This window comes from Babylonia areolata, chromosome 1 (assembly GCF_041734735.1).
Source record: "Babylonia areolata isolate BAREFJ2019XMU chromosome 1, ASM4173473v1, whole genome shotgun sequence".
NCBI lineage: Eukaryota > Metazoa > Mollusca > Gastropoda > Neogastropoda > Buccinidae > Babylonia > Babylonia areolata.
The window spans coordinates 82856174-82876729 of record NC_134876.1 but is presented as its reverse complement, the minus strand read 5'-3'; the positions used below and the strand labels follow the sequence as shown (position 1 = coordinate 82876729).

Below are 20556 nucleotides of genomic sequence, written 5' to 3'. Positions count from 1 at the left end.
GTGTGTGTGTGTGTGTGTGTGTGTGTGCGCGCGGTGTGCCGTGTGCGGCTGTGTGTGTCAGTGTGTTCCCATTGTGAATGTGTGTGCGGTGAGTGTGCCATTGTGTGTATGACTAACCAGTGAGTGCCACTGTGCGTATGACTGAGTGCCAGTGTGTGTGTGTGTGTGTGTGTGTGTGTGTGTGTGAGTGTCCGTCGGCCGTGTGCGTGTGTATGTGTGTGTGTGAGTGTGTGTATGTGTGTGTGTGTGTGTGTGTGTGTGTGTGTGTGTGTGTGTGTGTGTGTGTGTGTGTGCCGGTTTGCATAGTCATGTTTTCCAGGCACATACCTCCAACCCCCTTCATCCCTCTCCCAAATTCAGTCTTTTTTCACGTTTCCCCTCAAGCCTGTGCCCACTTCGTCCCAACAGCTGAATTATAAATAGATCTTATTGCCGCGGCAGTGTGATTTCCTGCTTGAAACTGAAACCAAAACTGAAGTGTGAATTGTCACCACAAACTTTGCTAATTTCAACTAACAGTCGTTCCAGTGAATTGCAAAACACAAAACATCTTCAGTTGAAAGATCCTCGGCATAAAGTGGCAAGACAGGGTCTCCAACCTCCAGTTCCTAGAGAGGAGCGGCCTGCCCAGAATCGAAAGCCTGCTGATCCAGTGCCAACTACGCTGGACAGGACACGTTGTCCGCATGACAGACAGCAGGATCCCGAAGATGCTTTTGTATGGCCAACTGAAGGAAGGCCACCGTGAACGTGGAAGACCCTGCAAGTGCTTCAACTGAGGACACCCTGAAGACAAACCTCAAAGCCTGTGACATAGACATCGCTTCCTGGGAAACTGATGCCCTTGACCGCTGTCGCTGGAGGATGCCGTGCTCTTGTGGCATAAAGTGGCATAAAGACGTTTGAAAACAAGAGAACGCTGGCCATTAAGGAGAAGCGTGAGCGAAGGAAGCAGGGCTCAACTTCTGGAGACGTTTTCCCTTGCAACACCTGTGGGAAGTGCTCAGTGCGCATCCATAATCGGCCTCTTCTCTCATATGAGGACACACACCGACAGATAAGCCTGCCTGCCTACTCATCCGTCGGACCGACGGGAGACTCCATCATCATAGATTTCTCAAGGATCCTGCCTTCCTTCATGAGGAAGTTTCCTCCCTCCCAAGATCACATCATGCTATGTATTTTACACTGTTTTGGTAAAAAGACACAATTAAGCATTCATTGCAGCATGTGTCAAGAACGATAACTCTAAGGTGGTGGCTTGTGGAGTCTTTCTCGACCACAATGAAGCGGGCCAATATTGTTACGTACGATGTGTACGTGAGTAATTTCAACAAAAGCCAGTCAAATGACATAATCGAAGTAAGTATTGATGGCCAGATATCAATTGCCATCCCCAGTTACCCATTTGTTTCTCTTTTTTTTGCGGAATGGTTAGTATGTTCAGACTACATGTTCTCCGGCAAATAATGGTATCATCTCAGGCTCAGATTTCCTGGGCCGCAAACATTGTCAATGATAATAACAAATTTATACCCCCGTCTATAGAAAGGTAAGCAGAACAAAAGCTACAGGTAAGTAGAGTATGAGAATTTCCTCACCTCACTGCAGTTTTGACAGCAAGGGAACAAAGCTGAGTTGTTTGTAAGGATCATGTTTAACTCCATCACCGCGTACCTCAGCTGGGTGGATTTTCGCTTCACGTGAGGTGTTCAGTGGCCGTGTGTAGCCTGGAAACGGGCTACTTTTAGTACTTTTCAAGAGGAAATTTGTTACATTTCATTACAGATTCAGCATAAGTGTTTGGTATCATTAGAAAAAAGAATCTTTCATCTATCATACTTTTGTATTTTTGTTACTGTTTTCTTCCTCTGGAATCAGCCATGCAAGGAAACAAAGACACCCAAAGTGGAAAAAAGCAAAACTTATAATCTACACAAAACATACCGAAGAATGTGTCAATACATCAGATGATAATGTAATAATAGAATCTTTCACTCACCTCAAGCATCCAGAGAGGTAATCTTGAAAAATAATGTAAAATTCAGCTTCACACACAAGCACAAAACAAAAGAAGATGATGGTAAGCATACACTGTCACTTTCAGCTCAGAATTGTGTCCTCACTGAAGATTCACAAAGTTTGTTTTGCTGTTCTGTTCAGTTTCTGTCCATCTGAAAATAGCCCACAAAGTCAGAATTATAAACTGAATGTGTGTGTGTTTACTGGCTAACCACATCATGAAGACATAGTGTTATAGACTGATTCAGTGATTGTTCACAGCACATACACTGTGACTGACACACAGAGACTGACTGAACACACACACACACACACACACACACACACACACACACACACACACATCTAAAAGCAGCACCTGATGACAGATGAAAATGTAAGCTGACTGGTGAAAGCAGGAACACGGAAAGTTCCTGATGTGCACCCACGTTTTCTGCCTCTGATTTCCACCAACAGCAGGTTGCACATTGTTGTTGTTGTTGTTGACTGGTTCATCATTTCGTCGATCATCAACAACCATGGAATCATCACTGTCACTGTCGTTTTCTCCGTTTTCGAGTTGAAAATCATGATCGCCATCAGTTACATGTGTCTCGGTATCGTCAATTTCTTCATCATTTTCACTCTCATCCGTAACGACAACATCTTCCTAGTATATTGTCTTGATTTTCTCTGTCTTCATCTTCATTTTCTGAACAGTACCTTCATCGCCAGAGCCATTCTGAACAACTTCTTGAAGCACTACTTCAAGTGACACGACTGTCCGCCTCGTCCGTTGCGACGCCATCCTTGATAGCAAAATGACTGGTCTCAAGTCCTTTGTTTCAAGTTGGGGATTCGAGCATATAACGCTGACTAGGTCAGCAGAAACTGGTCTAAAAATAGACGGATGATTGGTATGTGGAATTCCATGCGTTTTTTCCCCCTCAGACCGTTGACAGGCAGTCTTTGTTTTGAAACAAATATCGGCACGCAGATGCGTTGCCGTGTGTTTAACTACAAATGGCGCAGCCATGCAGATATGTGTGAGACATGCTCAGCGTAGCTTCATCCTTCGTGCATATATGTGTGGTACGTTGTTATAAAATTAATTAACCCTTTCAGCCCTTTAAGGTCGTCTGCCTGTGCAGCCTTCCCAGCCTGGCATAATTTGGTTTGGCTGCATCAATGGGAAGGGGTGCTTCACTTCAGACACAAATTTATAGCAGTTGTTAAACCAATAGCTACCGAACTTCACATTATGACTGAAATGTAATTTAGACACAAATTGCTCAAGTCTCAAGACAAAGAATGTGATAGTATACTTGTAACTTTAAATTAAAACCAGAAATAGTGAATGTCATCTTCTGTCAATTTTGAAAGTTGTGGGCTATCTACTTGATTGTCTACACTGCTTGCAAATTTCATCTCCTTCACTTTCCCATGAATTATCGAAAGAATTAAAAGACAAATTGTCATTATCTGGGTTGAATTCGCTGCAAAGGTCCATCATAATTTCATTGAACTGTAAAATACGCAGTAAGCCTCTGACATTTTACCATATCGATGCAGAAAACCGGATAAAAAGCACACTATTCGTTCGATTTTTGGAGCGAAACTTCACGTGCCAGTGAGGAAGGAAGTTCAGTTGGAGTTACTTCCCTTACATAGCAGTTTAATGCATAATAATGAGCTGACGAACCGGTTAAAATAAACGGGTTTCTTCGCCCACCTGTCAGGCGGGATCAGGTGGAGAACGGCGATCAGCGGTGCACGCCATTCAGGCGGGCGCAGGGTTGAATGAGTTAAGATTAAGGAAGCACCAGGATTTTGGATTCATACTTAGTGGGAGCATATCCTTTGGTTATTGTCACAACTAAAAAAGTGATGAGTGCAGCGCTTAAAAAAAGGCACATGGATTTATGTGGTGGCGGTTATTGGCAGGTATCTACTTTTCACTTGTCCTCTCAGAGTTAGATGGGTGTAAGCTAAAACAAGACACACCAAATGTAAGTGTAGGAATGGCAACCTTGTTAAAAGTAATGCTGAGTTTAAAATGTGTAGGGAGGATTGTTAAGTTTTTGTTGATGTAGTCTATACATTTGATGTGAATGCTGTAGCACAAGACCCAGCTTTGACAGTCCAATTTTCCACCTGGATCCAGCGGGTGATGGTTTTTACGCGTGCGCGCGCACACACACACACAGTGACATATATAAATCCCACAAATCATAAAGCACCAACATTTGCACATTAATTTGTCTACACTGACACTGAAGCATGCGTACACACATATATATGTATATGCAGACACAGACAGATAGACATACACTGATACAGACAGATACACTGACAGACACACAGACAGACACATGCACACACACAGTTTTGCCACTGTAATCACAAATACTTCCATCCACCTCCTCTTAATAAGAGGGCAGCCAGCATGTTTCTTTATTTTTTTTGTATTTGGAAAGGCCCAGGAAGTCTTCTCAATTTTGAAGGTCTGTGCATAATGCCCTAGGTTTGGAGGGTATATCATTATCAATATACAACTCATTAGCTATGGCTCTTGCTCTTCCTTTCAAAGTAGATATGTAATTTCTTCCTTTTTTATCATGTTTTCTTTGAGGCAAATAATATAGAATTTTACTATAGTCGTATAGATAGATATTTACATTTGTAATTAGTTTCTAGCCATGTATGCTGACCTCCTCTTTCAAGAGTAAAAAATGACATGCCCTTTTCTGGTCTTTAAAAATCAGTCAGAATGACCAGACTTGTAATAGTTTTAATTTTGGCTCTCTTCACTGAAAAAAATTTCATTTCTGTCGGTGGTTGATTATATACAGCATTGAAATGTTCCATCTCTGTTCAGATTCCAAAGTTAAAACAAAATAATTATGGAACCCTTCCCCCCTCCCCCCCCCACCCCCAAACTGCCCCATCAACCCCCAACTGTCTGGAAAGGATCTTTCTGACCCAAATAACGATTCTCAGTTAATGTAGCAAACAATTATTTATTCAAGGGCCTTTGTTAGAATTAGAGTAAATGCACTCCCTTTTTGTCTTGGTTTATGAAATTTTTAGCCTTTGGGATTTTAAAGTTATTTGATTGTGTTTTTGAAACCTGTGACTTGTATAAATCCTGAAGGCTTTGGAATAATAGCTTTCAAATTATCTGCTTAACTGTACTTGCATTAGTCCTTCCTTCAAAGCCTGGTGTATATTAGATATATATGCTCAGCCAGTTTTGTTTTTTTTAATTGCAGAAAAAAGTTTCCAAGCATTTCACCCAGTATGGAGAAACCAAAGGGATTTTCGTCAGAGACAACAACCAAGGAAAATTTGGGTTAGTGACAGGATGGAAAGCATGTGGCATGATACTGTGAACATTCCTTTTAATTACACATACTTAAACCGTGACCAACTAGTGCAGACTCCAGGAGGAGTCTGATTCCTGTCCTGTGGAAACTACTACCTGCCTATGCGGAGAAAGTGAACATTCCTTTTAATGAGAAAAGTACTTGTGCTTTTGTGTGTGTTGTAATGTACATGTGTATACATACATGTGTGTTTGTGTGTGTGTGTGTGTGTGTGTGTGTGTGTGTGTGTGTTCTCTGTGTGTGTGTGTGTGTGTGTGTGTGTGTGTGTGTGTGTCTGATTTGGTGCATGCAGGCTTGTGTGTGTGACTGTGGTGGTACATGTACACATTAATTATTTTATTCATCATGTTTATGATTATAATCATTATTCATTTATTGTTTTTTTTTTTTCACCATGTCTAGTGTTTCGTTTGCTTGTTTTTGTTACTATGAATGATTGTTTGCTTGAGTGAAACTGAAAGTGTGCATGTGTACCTCATAGAGAGAATTTTGTGTTTATGTTTGTGAGAAAAAAAGGTCTGTAAATATATCAATTATTACTTGCATATTATTAAATATGCAGTATTATTAAATATATTAATTATAACTTGCATATTAACTTATCATTCGGATGAGACGATAAACCGAGGTCCCATGTGCAGCATGCATTAAGCGCATGTAAAAGAACCCACAGCAACAAAAGGATTGTCCATGGCAAAATTCTGTAGAAAAATCCACTTTGATTGGAAAACAAATAAAATCACAGGCAGAAAAAAACAACCCAAAAATGGATGGCGCTGTCAATATAGCGATGCGCTCTCCCTGGGGAGAGCAGCCCAAATTTCATACAGAGAAATCTGTTGTGACAAAAAGAGTAATACAATACAATACAAAAAGCTTGTCCTAGGATTATAGTCCTTTGGTTCTTTGCCTGAGTTCTACTGCTCTCTGGATCAGAGTCAGTTTTCATATGCAAAGAAGGGAGTGGCATTTGCTTTATTTTAGCACTTGCTGTGATGAAGAATTTTTATCAGAAGATTGGGAGATGGGTGGGGCGGGGAGACAAGGACATTAGTTATCGAAAGTTGGCCAAGTACTTGGAAGTAGGGCCAAATATGGTATGAGTGTCACTCACAAATATTATGACCGCAGCTGAATTTAGCATCCAGGATTGAGTCAGTACGGCCTCTCCTTATGGTGGTTATAGAAGAAGATGGGAAGTAAGAGTATTATTTTATTATTGTGTTCAGTAGCAGTGTGTGATCTGTGATGGGAATGAAGGCGCTGGGCACTAATAGAGATTTGTGTGATCAGGGTGGTGAAATACTTGTCGGAGCCAGATGCAGACCGGGCTGTTAGCGAGTCGAACGGCATCCTGCTGGATGGTCTGCCCATCCTTGTCCGTCGCATGGAGAGGAAGGCCAAGTATAACATTGTGTTTTACTTTTTACTTCCTTCTGTTCAGGAGACACACACACACACACACACACACACACACACACACACACACACACTCCTGTATCAACACAAGATACACATGTACTTAGGCACGCACTTGTGTGCACACACATGATTGTGCACACATACTCTCACATACACAATTATTCAAAATCAAATACCGTACATGGAGTGCTTATGCACACCTGCAATTGCTTAAAGGATATAAGCAGGCAGGCATATAGATGTGACATGAAGCAGTTCAGAAGGATGCTTTATATGTTCATATTGTTCCTATAGTCATATGCTTTTGTGATTTAGGTATTCATGTTTTTAAGGTATCACAGGTTTGTGTGTGTGTTTGTGTGTGTCTGCATGTTTGTGAATATGATTTAGTGGAGGGGTACCCCTTCTGTGCTGTGTGTTGCAGCAAACTGTCTGGTGGATGTAGTGGTGGAGCAGGGGTGGCAGTGACGGGGGGGTCCTGGGGGGCTGCCAAGGATACTGCCGTCAAAACTCAGCTGGGCAAAAATCCTGACATTGGTGAGTTCTTAACTCCTGTTCATTGTATTCATGTGGTTGGTGACTTCAGTACTGCTGTTCATCATTATTCATGTGACTTCTTTACTGCTGTTCATTGTATTCATGTGGTCGGTGACTTCAGCACTGCTGTTCATCATATTCATGTGATTTCTTTACTGTTGTTCATTGTATTCATGTGGTCAGTGACTTCCTTACTGCTGTTTGTTATATTCATGTGGTTGGTGATTTCCTTACTGCTGTTTGTTATATTCATGTGGTCGGTGACTTCAGTACTGCTGTTTGTTATATTCATGTGGAACAGTGATTTCCTTACTGCTGTTTGTTATATTCATGCGGTCGGTGACTTCAGTACTGCTGTTTGTTATATTCATGTGGAACAGTGATTTCCTTACTGCTGTTTGTTATATTCATGTGGTTGGTGATTTCCTTCCTGCTGTTTGTTATATTCATGTGGTTGGTGATTCCCTTACTGCTGTTTGTTATATTCATGTGGTTGGTGATTTCCTTACTGCTGTTCGTTATATTTATGTGGTTGGTGATTTCCTTACTGCTGTTTGTTATATTCATGTGGTCGGTGACTTCAGTACTGCTGTTGACCATATTCATGTGGTTGAGTGCTCGCCTCAGCATAAGTAACCAGTTGTAGCAGCTTTTATACAGTGAAACTGCTCTTGACCATTCTGTATTGGTATTCTTTTTCATGCATGGCAATGGTGTGTAGTGTGTATAGTATATGATGAGTGATGGTGGGTAAGCATGAATAGGTTACAGCATGTGAAAGTAGCTACTGGTTGTGTAGATAGCACCGTGTGTGTGTGCGTGTGTGTGTGTGTGCATGCGTGCATGCGCGCGCGTGTGTGTGTGTGTGAACAGCAGTGAACGGTGTTGATGTGTAAACAGCAGTGAGTGAAGGAATGCAACCAGTAATGAGTTGTACTTATGTATTTATAACATAAGTGATAGTGTGTAAATAGCAGTGAGTGGTAGTGTGTAAGTAGCAATAAATGGTGTTGATGTGTAAACACCAGTGAGTGGGCTTAAGAGTGATAGCATTTCATGGTTGTGTGTGTAAACGGCAATGAGTGGTGCTGGTGTCAGTAGCATTGAGGGATGGTGATGTTTGATTTATACTTAATTTAAATGAGTAAATAGTGGCATGTACATGCTACAGTGCTTGTGTCATAATAAGCAATATTTCTGTAAATACAATTGAGTTAGACTTTGCCATAAGCAGTATCTTTGTAAATACAATTGAGTTAGACTTTGCCATAGTATGAATTATAAGTATAACTTGTATGTTTGTATTCACAAAGCTTGTGTGTGTGTGTGTGTGTTTGTGTGTGTGTGTGTGTGTGTGTGTGTGTGTGTGTTGACAGTGCCTGCAGTGGAACCCACAGGATCAGCATCCCCAGGTCCAGAAGGAGAGGTAATGATAAAGTACCATCCAGCCATTGTTTTGCTTTCCTTCTCCTCCATCCTCTTAGCCCTGGACACCATGTACAAAAACTTTGGTGAATATATTTGTGTCACTGGACAGCTTCAGTCAATTGTACAGGCAGGGGCACACTTGCATCAAGTGTCACTGGGAAATGCATTTCCCATTACGTAAACATTCAGAGTGATGATGAAATATATGTGTGGACACAGATGTGACCTCACCTGACCTGACCTCCCACACCACTCTTGACCTGACCCAATCTGACCTCCTAGACCTAGCATGACCATACCTCCTCACTTGACTTGACCTGACCTGACCTGACCTGACTGAATAATTCTCCGGCCCGTGTCCGATGTTCTCCTTTTTCATCTGCTGTCTTCATGTTCTGCTTTCATCTATCTGTCTGCTGTTGTTCCTCTTTGTTGGAGCATTGGGTATTCTTTACCCTGTTGTCGACCAGTTCCACATCCTGTTCAGCTACCAGGACAACCAGATCTGTCTGTGCACTGAGGACAACTACATCTGTTTGTGCTGGTTTTTTAATTTTTATTTGTAAAGTCATATTCAGATATTGTCACTGAATACAGAACCGAAATGTGGCAACAATAGCATCTGCATACTCCTTGAAATTTTGAGAAATGTTCTAAAGGCCTTTGAATGCTCTTGAAATCCAAGCATTTATCAGTTTACAACTAAACATACTTGAAAACCTGTGAAAGTTGTCATCAGCAATATTATGTTTGAGTTAAAGTAAAAACTAGGGTTGGCTGATTTTGTTTGATTATTTTTAAGAGAAACTGCTGAATGTCCCTTTTGTCATTATTTCATTACTGACATATCTAATTATTGACTCTGCTGAGGATCTGTTACATCATTATTGACTCTGCCTACTGTCTTTTGTATCATTATTTCATATAGGCACTGCTGAGGTTTTATTTCATTAGTGGCACTGCTGAAGTCTGTTGTGTAGTTATTTGATAATTGGCACTGCCAAGGGTAATATAATTTTGGTAATTCTAAGGGTCTGTTAAGTTATCATTTTTTTTATTTAGTCTGCTGAGGTGTATTATAATTTTTTTAATACCATTATTTCATTATTAGCATGCTGAAGGTCTGTTAAATGATTGTTGACTGCCATGAGGGTCTGTTTATACATTATTTGATTATTGACATTGCTGAGGATCTGTTTTGTCACAATTGACTCTGCTGAGTGTTTCATAAGTCATTTCATTATTGACTTTGGTGAGGTTCTATTATGCTTTTATTTCACTGCTGGCACTTATGAAGATCTGTTACATCATTTCACTATCAGCACTTATAATGGTCTGTCATGTCATTTTATTGTTGGTATGTTTACAAAGTACATGTTTCGGTTCTAGTGAATAATTCAGCAATGTCTGTCTGTCTGTCATTGGAAAGGAAAACTTTTGATGCCAGAGAAATATTTTATTGATTTCACTTAATCATTGTTTTTCAAAGACTAGCTCTCCTGGCCCTTTGAGGAACAACCGTATTCCTGGATCTGTGGTAGGTTGTTTCACATCCCTGTGTGTTCATCAAATAACAATCTTAGATTTTAAAAGTCTTTCTTTCATAACACAGAAGTTTTCTTCAGGCTGGTTTAGATGCTGTAACATCTGTATCATGAAACAGTTGCATGTTGCATAACTTGTCTTGTGGCAGTGTGTCAGTTTTATTGAAACAATATGTGGCATCTACATGAAGTCTAACCTGCCTCTTTTTAAAAAAAAATTATTATTTTTTTTTAACGACACTGTTTTAATGAAAATGCTTCATTTGAAGTCCATGGCTAGACCATGTCACAACATCATTACAGTTGAGAATGTGATTGAGTTGACTGATCTGGAAATGGAACAACTGAGAGACTTATACTATGGCGAATGAAACTTGTGGGATACATCTTCAAAGTTTTACTGTGAGAAAGTGACGTGTAGAACAAAGTTGCTTCACCATGCAGTAGCTGTTAGGATATATAACTTGCAACAAATTATTGCTTCTGCTGCATGCCACTGCTTGATACAGGTGTTTCTTCATCTATTCTATATCTTCTGTTTATATCACTGCAGTAATCTGATCAGTTTTATATTACTGTGGTTTTTGTATCTGTGTGGTTTTCTGATTTTTTTAAATTTTATTTTATTTTTTATTTGTATATGGGTGTGATTGTCTTCCCAGTTTATTCTGTACCTCTCTGTATGATTTTGTCTTCCTTCTCTTGCATAGGACAGTACTAATTTTTTTCTTTCACAATTTTACACAGAACAGCATTTATTTTCCCATTATTCTGTTGTATGTAGAACAGAGTGCATTTTTCCCATCATGAAGGATAGTGTTTATTTTTCCACCATTCTGTAGTTTCCCATTATTTGGTTACATGAAATAGCATGATCATGATAAAATGAGGCCTTGCTGAGCATGGTAAACTGCTCTTAGAGCAGGCTTACCATACTTTAAAACATATACAGGGAAAAGTAAATCTTAGAAATGCACAGAAAATGAAACTACACCTTTCTTAATTAGTAAAGTGCTCAACTTCAGCTTATACACAACAGCCACAGGAATATCCACATTTAAATTTTTCAGTAGATTTACTGCTCAGTTACAGGACAATCCCTTACTAGCTGTTCAAAATGAACAACACAGAAAACCATACTAAGTAAAACACTTTGAAACAAAAGTTATCAGTGCAGAATGAGAAAAACAGGTGAGTGAGCAAGGTGGGTGTGAATTAATAAAATGCATGTGAGTGTGTATGAATTCATGTATTTGCATGTGAGTGATGAAAGGAAGGAATAAAAGAGAATGTGGTGGTCACAATCCACAGTCAGTTGTGAAGAGGAAAGCACGTTCTCTAGAAGACTTTGTCCAGGTGCATGGTATGCAGCCTGTGGGTGAACAGAGTTATTGAGTGGCCAGTCCTCAGCTGTAGCTGTGAATGGAACAGCTTTTGGTCAGGATGTAGGTGGGAACAGCAAGTCATCGGGATGTAGGTTTGGACTGTGGCAGCAGTGCTACTGAGAAACTGGTTTGGGATTGATCAGTAGGGGGTTGATCAAATTTCAACACAAAAAAATAGTTTCTGTAATGTTACTAATATGTTAGGCCTTAGAGGCTTCATACCTCTGACAACATGAACAGAAACATAGAGAAAAGAAACAAAGAAGGATGGTTAAGTTTTTGCATGTGTATGTGGTGGTGTTTTTTTCCAACATTTTTGTATCCCATTTCTTATCCTCTGTTTTGCTGTGTATGTGCATGAAAATCCCAAGTAGTGGTAGACTAGTCTTCACTTTATATATGTGCTGGGAGAACAATGCCTCAGCAATGATGGCAATCCTGGATCATGTATAGGATAAGATGTGTTTGGCTGTGTGTTTTTTTAATGCCGACTGTACCAGCCCAGTTGCATGTTGGGGAAGACAGATCTTTGCAGCTATGTGATTTATCAGAACAGGCCTAACCATCCCAGCCTCTGATGGAGGGGTAGACATGTCTTTGCTGTGTGTGCTTGGGGAACAGATCTTACCAGTCCAGAATCACATATAGGAGTAGACATATCTTTGCTGTGTGCTTGGAGAGCAGATCTTACCAGCCCAGAATCACATTTAGATGTAGACATCTTTTCTGCAGTGTGTGTTATTAGAACAGCCCTTACCAGACTAGAGTCAGATGTAGGGGTAGACATGTCTTTGCTGGGATAATAGGCATTACCAGCTCAGCTGGTAAGGGCAGACATGCCTTTTCTGTGTGTGCTGGGAGAACAGGCCTACCACACTCACAGATTGCATGTAGGGGTGGACATTTGGTCTGTGTTTTTTGAGAACAAGCCTTACCAGCACAGGATGAGATACAGGTGTGTAGACATGTTTTGACTCTGTGGAGTGAGCTGTGAGAGAATGAGTTGCCAGTCGAAGATGACATTTAGGGGCAGACATGTTTTTGCTGTGTGCGCTGGGAGAGCAGACTTTACCAGTCATGGATCACACGTAAGAGTATATAATAATGTCTTTGTTGTGTTTCTCGTTAGAGCAGGAGTTGTCAGTCCAGAATCACAGGTAAGGGTAGACATGTCCTTGTTGTATGTGCCAGGAGAACAGATCTTACTAGTCCAGGATCACTTGTGAGGGTAAAACATGTATTTTTGTTGTGTGTTCCTGGACACCCGGCCTTACCAGCCCAGGATCACAAGTAGGATTGGGCATATCTTTGCTGTGTGTATTGTGAGAGCAGACCTTACGGGCCCAGGATGAAATTTTGGGTAGATATGTCTTGCTGTGTGTGCTGTGAATGACATTTCAGGGTAGATGTCTTTGCAAGGTGTGCTTTGACTGGAGAAGTGTCCCTCATTGCAGGAAAACTTTCCTTGTTGAATACTGGGAACATTTAAAACAACAGTTGTTGTGTTGCCAGAATACAGTTAGACTGCCGAGAACTGATTATTGGAGGAAGATAAAATGAAAAAAATGAAAGCTATTGTGAACTCTTGGAATCTGCAGGGAAATGTTGTATAAACCTCCTTGTTGTGTAGAAAAAAAAGAGAGAAAACAGGGGGACAAGATGTATAAATCCCCTTATGATGTTGTGACTGAAGATTAAAACAAGAAAAATGTTTTATAATCCCTCTCCTTATGTAGAGAGGAAAGTGCTGTTATAAATCACCACATTATGTAGAGAAGGACGGGGGAACTAACTCAGAAGCACCATAATTACCAGCCAGCAACTAAACAGTTAAGAACAGGATGATTGAATTATGTTTTTACTATCATGATGTTATAATACACATTGAAATTGATTGCAACACTGTTTGAAATTTCATGATACAAAAAATAAGCACTCAATAGCCAAGTGACTGAATTTGTATAGTTTCATGGTGTAAAGATAAACTTGATGACAAACAAGATGATTGAATTTCTAATATCTTGTAACCAAAAAATAGATACTCGACAGCAAGATGAGTGTACTGCAGTGTCATGATACAACAAATAAAAAAAGAGAAGATCTTAATGAAAAACATGATGATTGAATGTTTGATATCTTGGAACCTAAAAATAGATGGACGCTCAACAGCAAGATGAGTGAACTGCATTTTCATGCTACAAAAATAAACTAATTAAATGATTAACAAATGATTGAATTTTTGATATCTTGGAACAAGAAAAAAAAGAAGAAGAAACTCAACAGCAAGATGAGAGAATGACTGTTTTCCTGAATGAAGAGTATCATGTTGTGTGGCTGTGATGTGTACAGTCGATGTTAGTGACGTATGTGGAGACGCCCACGCTGTACTGGTGCCAGGAACTGAATGAGACCGTGCAGCATGATGTAGAGAATGTCAGGGTCAGACTGGCTGAAGTCTGTCCCAATGCACCCAGACTGCAGAAGCGACCTGAAATGGGAAAAGTAAGTCATCATAGTCTTGTTTGGTTAATGTCTTCAGACCTCCTCTTTCCTTTCCAAATCCATCCCTGAATCACATTCAGTTTTACCATGTCCCATGACGGGGTTTTTTGTGGGTTTTTTTTTTATCATGCCCCATCACTTTTTTTTTTTTAACCATGCCCCACTGCATTTTTATCCATACCCCATCACTTTATTTTTTATATCATGCCCCACCACATTACACACACACACACACACACACACACACACACACACATATATATATACATATATATATATGTATATCATGCCCCATCACAAAACAAAATCCTGCTCCATGACAATTTTATCATGTCCCATCACATATTTTACCATGCCCCTTCACATTGAAAAAAAAACTAAAAAAAAAAAAACTAAAAAAAACTGCTCCATCACATTTTACCATGTATAACATTTTTTAGATTATGTCAATGTTGGTTTTTTTTTTTATCATGCCCCATCATATTTTTAATCGTGTCACATCACATTTTTAAACATGCCCATCACTTTTTTTCTCTTAACCATGCCCATTCACAAATTTGAAAATCATGTCCCATCACTTGTTATAAAACCATGCCCATTACTTTTTGGCTCATGTGTGTTACAGAGTAAACCATATTTTAACTATATAAAAATTTCCTTTCAAGACCATGAATGGTTTATATCTTGTAGCCTTGTGATCCATAAGGTTTTATTAGGTTGTTCCTAATTCAATTTCCAGAATGTTTTGTTTTGGGTTTAAAGATGGCACAACATTCTATTTCTTCTCTGCATTTAAAAGAAAAGAAAAACAAAGTCTGGACAGAACATACAGAATGACACTAACTACATTATTGTTGTTTTTATTGGATATGAATATTTTAAAGAGGGTACTGAAGTTACTAGAAAGCACACACTAAAAATTTTAGTCCAACTGCACATTAGAGGCAGCCATCATTTTTGCAAAGTTTTGTCACTGTTTGAATCATGCATTCAGCCGATAATTTGTTATAACATTATTAAAAAAAGGTGAAGAGGCCATTGTAAAGATTATTTTCATTTTCAAGGTTTGTGACCGTAAATAGCTTTTTTGTTTGTTTTTGATTTCATCTTTATCATCGGACAGACAGGTGGTGATGGACCTTCAGTCTGCACTGTTTGGAGTGTGACAGAGTATCTGAAACAATTGGATTCTTTTGTCCATACTGATGATTTTGTACATTGGGACCAACAAAATATTTTGCAGTTGGGCCTGAAAAAACGTTTGGTGATATTGTTAGAATTTATCAAAGTTGAAAAGTTGTGATAAAGACAGGGAAAGTTTGAAACTTTGATAGATCTAAATTATGATCAAATAGAATTAAATACTGATCAATATGGGCTGCTTATGATAGAATTGCTCTGTTTCCAGCTCACAGTTTTTGTTTTGAATAACACTCATTTCTGATGGAGAGCAAAACTGTGATTTTGATTGTTATGATTCTGATTGTTATGCCCATCTCTCCCCACCCCACTCCACCATCAGCATTGTCAGTTTTGTTGTTGTTTGCAGCCAGAATCCCACACAAGCCATGAAGTCTGCATCTTGTTTCTTTACACTATGCTCATTGCTTAAAAAAAAAAAAAAAAATCACTGTCCATCTTTTTTTTCAACCGTGGCCCATAACATTTTCAACTATCATGATATGTGTTATCTTTAATCCATATCAGTCTGGGGAATGGCATATGTTATGTCAAGTCCAGATCTGTCCAATTTTTGGGGAATGGTATATGTTATGTCAGGTCCAGATCAGTCCAATTATTGGGGAATGGTATATGTTATGTCAGGTCCAGATCAGTCCAATTATTTGGGAATGGTATGTGTTAGGTCCAGATCAATCCAGTTATTTGGGAATGTGTTATGTCCAGATCAGTCCAATTATTGGGGAATGGTATGTGTTATGTCAGGTCCAGATCAGTCCAATTATTGGAGAATGGCTGTGTTAGGTCCAGATCAGTCCAATTATTGGAGAATGGCTGTGTTAGGTCCAGATCAGTCCAGTTAATGGGGAATGATATGCCGTAAAAAGAGGGCGCTAGTCAGGGATGCAATGGGGAGGTAACCTACTACGGGAGGTTATCGACCGTAGCTACCTTCGTTTTCTCCGCATAGGTGGATAGCAGTTTGCACAGGACAGGAATCAGACCCCTGCTGGAGTCTGCACTAGTGGGTCACGGTTAAGTATGTTATTTAAACGTAATTTTAGGAAGAAAATTTCCTTTTTATGTCAAGTCTAGATCAGTCCAGTCATTGGAGAATGGTATATGTTATGTCAAGTCCAGATCAGTGCAGTGTTTAAGAGGCATGGTGTATGTTTGTCAGATCTATGGCGCCATGTTCTCTGAGGATGGGGATTGGTATCGCTGCCAGCTGAAGAACACACAACCTGCTGGAAATCCTGAAAGGGTCAGTCAGCTTTTTTTTTTTTTTTGTATCCTCGCTATCTGCTTGCTATGGTGTTCTGTGTGTGTGTTCATAAGTGTCCATGTGTGTGTGTGTTTAGAGGTGAACTTTGTGCTCGTTCTTAAGGTGGGTAGAGTGAATGAGATGTAAGTTTGTGTGAGGGAATATGTATGGTTATCTTTATTATCTGCTTCATGAAACGTCATTTTCTTTGCTTCATCTTTCAATGTTGTAGCATATTTTGTACAGGACATGGAGCTGTGTCTGTGAGTGTGTGTGTCACTGTGTGTGTGTGTGTGTGTGTGTGTGTGTGTGTGTGTGTGTGTGTGTGTGTGTGTGCATGTGTTTGTTTCGTGTGTGTGTATGTGTGTGTGTGTGTATATGTGTTTATATGTTTGCATGTTCATGTGTGACTCATAGATGGTAAGCAGGGGAATTGTACTGAAAGAAAACACCTATTCATCATTATTCTAGGTAAAGGTTCAATAGACAGGTCTAAACTTTTCAGGTAAACGTTCAGTACCTTTGAACTCTGTATATTTTTAAGAGACAGTTGAGTGGTTTGCAAATGTATAATATTTACTGATTCAGGATTCAGTACAGATTGTTGGTTCATTGATTCAGAATGGACTGACCTTTAAAACTTACTCATATAATATGTAACGCTTTCAGGTGAGGATCCAGTACGTAGACTATGGGAACAGCGAGGAAATATGGTTCAAAGAAATGGTGGAACTGCCTGTTGATATCGCCTCTCTCAAACCATTGGCCCAGAAGATCATGCTGCACAACACGCGTTACTTGCAGGGGGGCATCGAGAAGGAGGTAATCAGTGAGATGCACTTCCTACTGTGTCTTGTCACACCACAACACATCACACCATGCTGGGCCATGCTGCATCATATTTTGCTTGTGCCGCATTACACCACATTATACCACATCACACCACATACAACATCGCACCACACTGTATCACATGCTGTACCACATGACACAACTACTTTACACTGTGCCACATAACACCGCATTATATCACACCACACCACATTAAACAACATCATACCACAACATAAACATTTTAGCACATCACACCATATTGGTACGACATGCTGTACCACATCACATTGTACTGTACCACACCACACAACCCCATGCCAAAATACCACACACTGACCCACACTCTACATCATACTGTGCCACACCACACAACTATCACATCACACCCCTACGGTATCGCATCGTATCACACCACACTTGTTAACCACACGACAGCTCACACTACACCACCACATCACACCCCTACGGTATCGCATCGCATCACACCACACTTGATAACCACACGACAGCTCACACTGCACCACCACATCACACCCCACGGTATCGCATCGCATCACATCACACCACACTTGATAACCACACGACAGCTCACACTGCACCACCACATCACACCCCATGGTATCGCATCGCATCACACCACACTTGATAACCACACGACAGCTCACACTGCTCCACCACATCACACCCCACGGTATTGCATCACATCACACCACACTTGTTAACCACACGACAGCTCACACTAGACCACCACATCACACCCCACGGTATCGCATCACATCACACCACACTTGATAACCACATGACAGCTCACACTGCTCCACCACATCACACCCCATGGTATCGCATCACACCACACTTGATAACCACACGACAGCTCACACTGCACCTACACATCACACCCCATGGTATCGCATCACATCACACCACACTTGATAACCACACGACAGCTCACACTGCTCCACCACATCACACTCCATGGTATCGCATCACATCACACCACACTTGATAACCACACGACAGCTCACACTGCACCTCCCCTCTCCACACGTGTTGGTGAACCCTCAGTCTGCAGTGTGGGGCCCCCCTGTTGCAGGCCCGCATGTACTTGGAGCGAATCCTCTTCAACCAGGTGACGACCATCTGCCCCACCTTCCGCCTCAGTGATGGCACGGGGCAGTTCGCTCAGGTCTTCACGGAAACCACTGGCAACCTCAACCAGCACCTCATAGACAAGGGCTTTGCTGTCGTTAAGCCTGTGAGTGAGCCCGTGAATGTGTTGGCGCTGTATTGAAAATTTAAAGGAAGGGTTTGTATGCTGGTTTGTGTATGTGGAAGAGAAGCAGGAAAAAAGAAGATACTTTTACAGTCTTAAATGTTTGTTTTGGTCAGAAAATGATTTATAATATGACTTTTTTAGAATGGAAATTATTTTTACTTGCTTGCGTGCACACATGTACACATGCAAATGTGGCATGCTCATGTGCACACACACACACACACACACACACACACACACACACATAATGTCATGCATATATATGCTCCAACCTAATTAATAGACTTCAGTAAAATTAAGGTTTATTGAATAAGAACAGATGTCACTGATGTCTGGATACAGTAGTAGTACTGTGGCCGGCAGGGTGTGGGTCTGGCTATGTTGTGAGAGAGGAAGATGAGTTAACTGCCTGAATCAGTCAGTGTCGTGTGCAGTAAACTGCATGCCCATTATACCATGTACACGTCATTTCAGGTACATTTATTTACTCATCCTCCTACAGTACAACTCACTTGTTTCAGATTTAGATTTGATGAACCTTTGACTCCTTTTCGTGCATGGAGGATTTCAGAAAACAACATAATCAAGAACACAACTGTTTATTGTAACATTTGCATTATTTCAGGTAAAATAATTGTTAACATGTCTTCATCTGCATGAAAGTGTTCAATGCAATGTTGGAAGTTGTAAATTTGAATGAATTTACCCCTGAAAGCGGAGTATGGCTGCCTACATGGCGAGGTAAAAATGGTCATACACGTAAAAGTGTACTCGTGTACACATGAGTGAACGTGGGAGTTGCAGCCCATGAATGCAGAAGAAGAAGAAGAAGAAGAAGAAATGAATTTACCAATAAATAACAGAACCGGTTTGCCTACAGAAAATAATTTGCAAAAAAGAGGATACAAACTTAGGTTGAAGAATATTTTTCAGGCAACAATCAATTTACAAACAGCAGAAAATTTTGGACACTCCATGATAGAATGAAAAGGTGTAAAATAGAAATGAATTTCTCTCTCTCTTATATATATATATAATTTTTTTTTATATATATATTTTTTTAATTATTATTTTTTTTATATGGTTGTGCAGCCCAAGCAGCCACAGCAGCAACAACAGCCTTTCCAGTCGGCGCCACCTCTGAAGAATGACGCTGCCAGCCCGCTGCCCGTCCACCTGGGGGATGGGGGAGGGTACAGCAGCGGGGGATCTTGGGGGATTGGGGATAGCGGTGATGCAGGTTGTTTCCCAGACGTGGCGGGGCTGAATCACAGAGCCAAGTCTGACGGGATGGGGGGTCGGCAGGTGCTGGGCGAACCAGACCCCATGAGAAACCCTGCCGCCAGGTGAGAATTGGACCACTGAAGGTCATGGGTGGTGAACGCACCTTTTGTTCTTTGACAGCTCTTTTGTTTCATTTCAAGTTGTGAAATGTTTTCAGACTAATTTGGCAGTCTCCATCACTGCGTTTTTGAAGGAAAAAAACCCATAATTTTTTTCCTCACGCTGAGATATATACAACGTGTGAGCTGCATGTGTTATGTATAAAGGTGAATGTATGCATGGATTTGTGTGTGTGTATGTGTGTGTGCGTGTGCTTGAGTGTGTGGGTGCGTGCGTGTTTGTTGCAGTGAATTGTTTCAAACAATTTTGCATACATATATTCAGGTTCATTTTTCTGTTCTGGACACATGGAAGTATGATGTTAATGTTTATGATTGCAAACATATAGATATTTTGTTCAGTTACCATGGGTTTAAACATATGCAGATGTTGTAATATTTGAATGTTAAAGTTG

The 20556-nt window shown here is 40.4% G+C and overlaps 1 protein-coding gene across 3 annotated transcripts in view; it reads left to right on the top strand.

Annotated features, from left to right (window-relative positions):
- Window positions 1–952: 952 nt before the first annotated feature.
- Window positions 953–20556, top strand: part of LOC143288380 (serine/threonine-protein kinase 31-like) — a 48843-nt gene continuing 29239 nt past the window's right edge. Inside the window, exons 1-11 of one of the 3 annotated variants that reach the window (XM_076596785.1) lie at window positions 953–1362; window positions 5274–5353; window positions 6681–6791; window positions 7234–7346; window positions 8723–8772; window positions 10264–10311; window positions 14053–14205; window positions 16565–16648; window positions 17318–17470; window positions 18576–18737; window positions 19851–20104. In XM_076596785.1, the coding sequence (XP_076452900.1) occupies window positions 1285–1362; window positions 5274–5353; window positions 6681–6791; window positions 7234–7346; window positions 8723–8772; window positions 10264–10311; window positions 14053–14205; window positions 16565–16648; window positions 17318–17470; window positions 18576–18737; window positions 19851–20104 (1286 nt within the window). In that variant the 5' untranslated portion in view covers window positions 953–1284. The remainder of the gene's footprint in view (window positions 1363–5273; window positions 5354–6680; window positions 6792–7233; window positions 7347–8722; window positions 8773–10263; window positions 10312–14052; window positions 14206–16564; window positions 16649–17317; window positions 17471–18575; window positions 18738–19850; window positions 20105–20556) is intronic. The other 2 variants (XM_076596791.1, XM_076596801.1) reach the window with 2 other exon arrangements.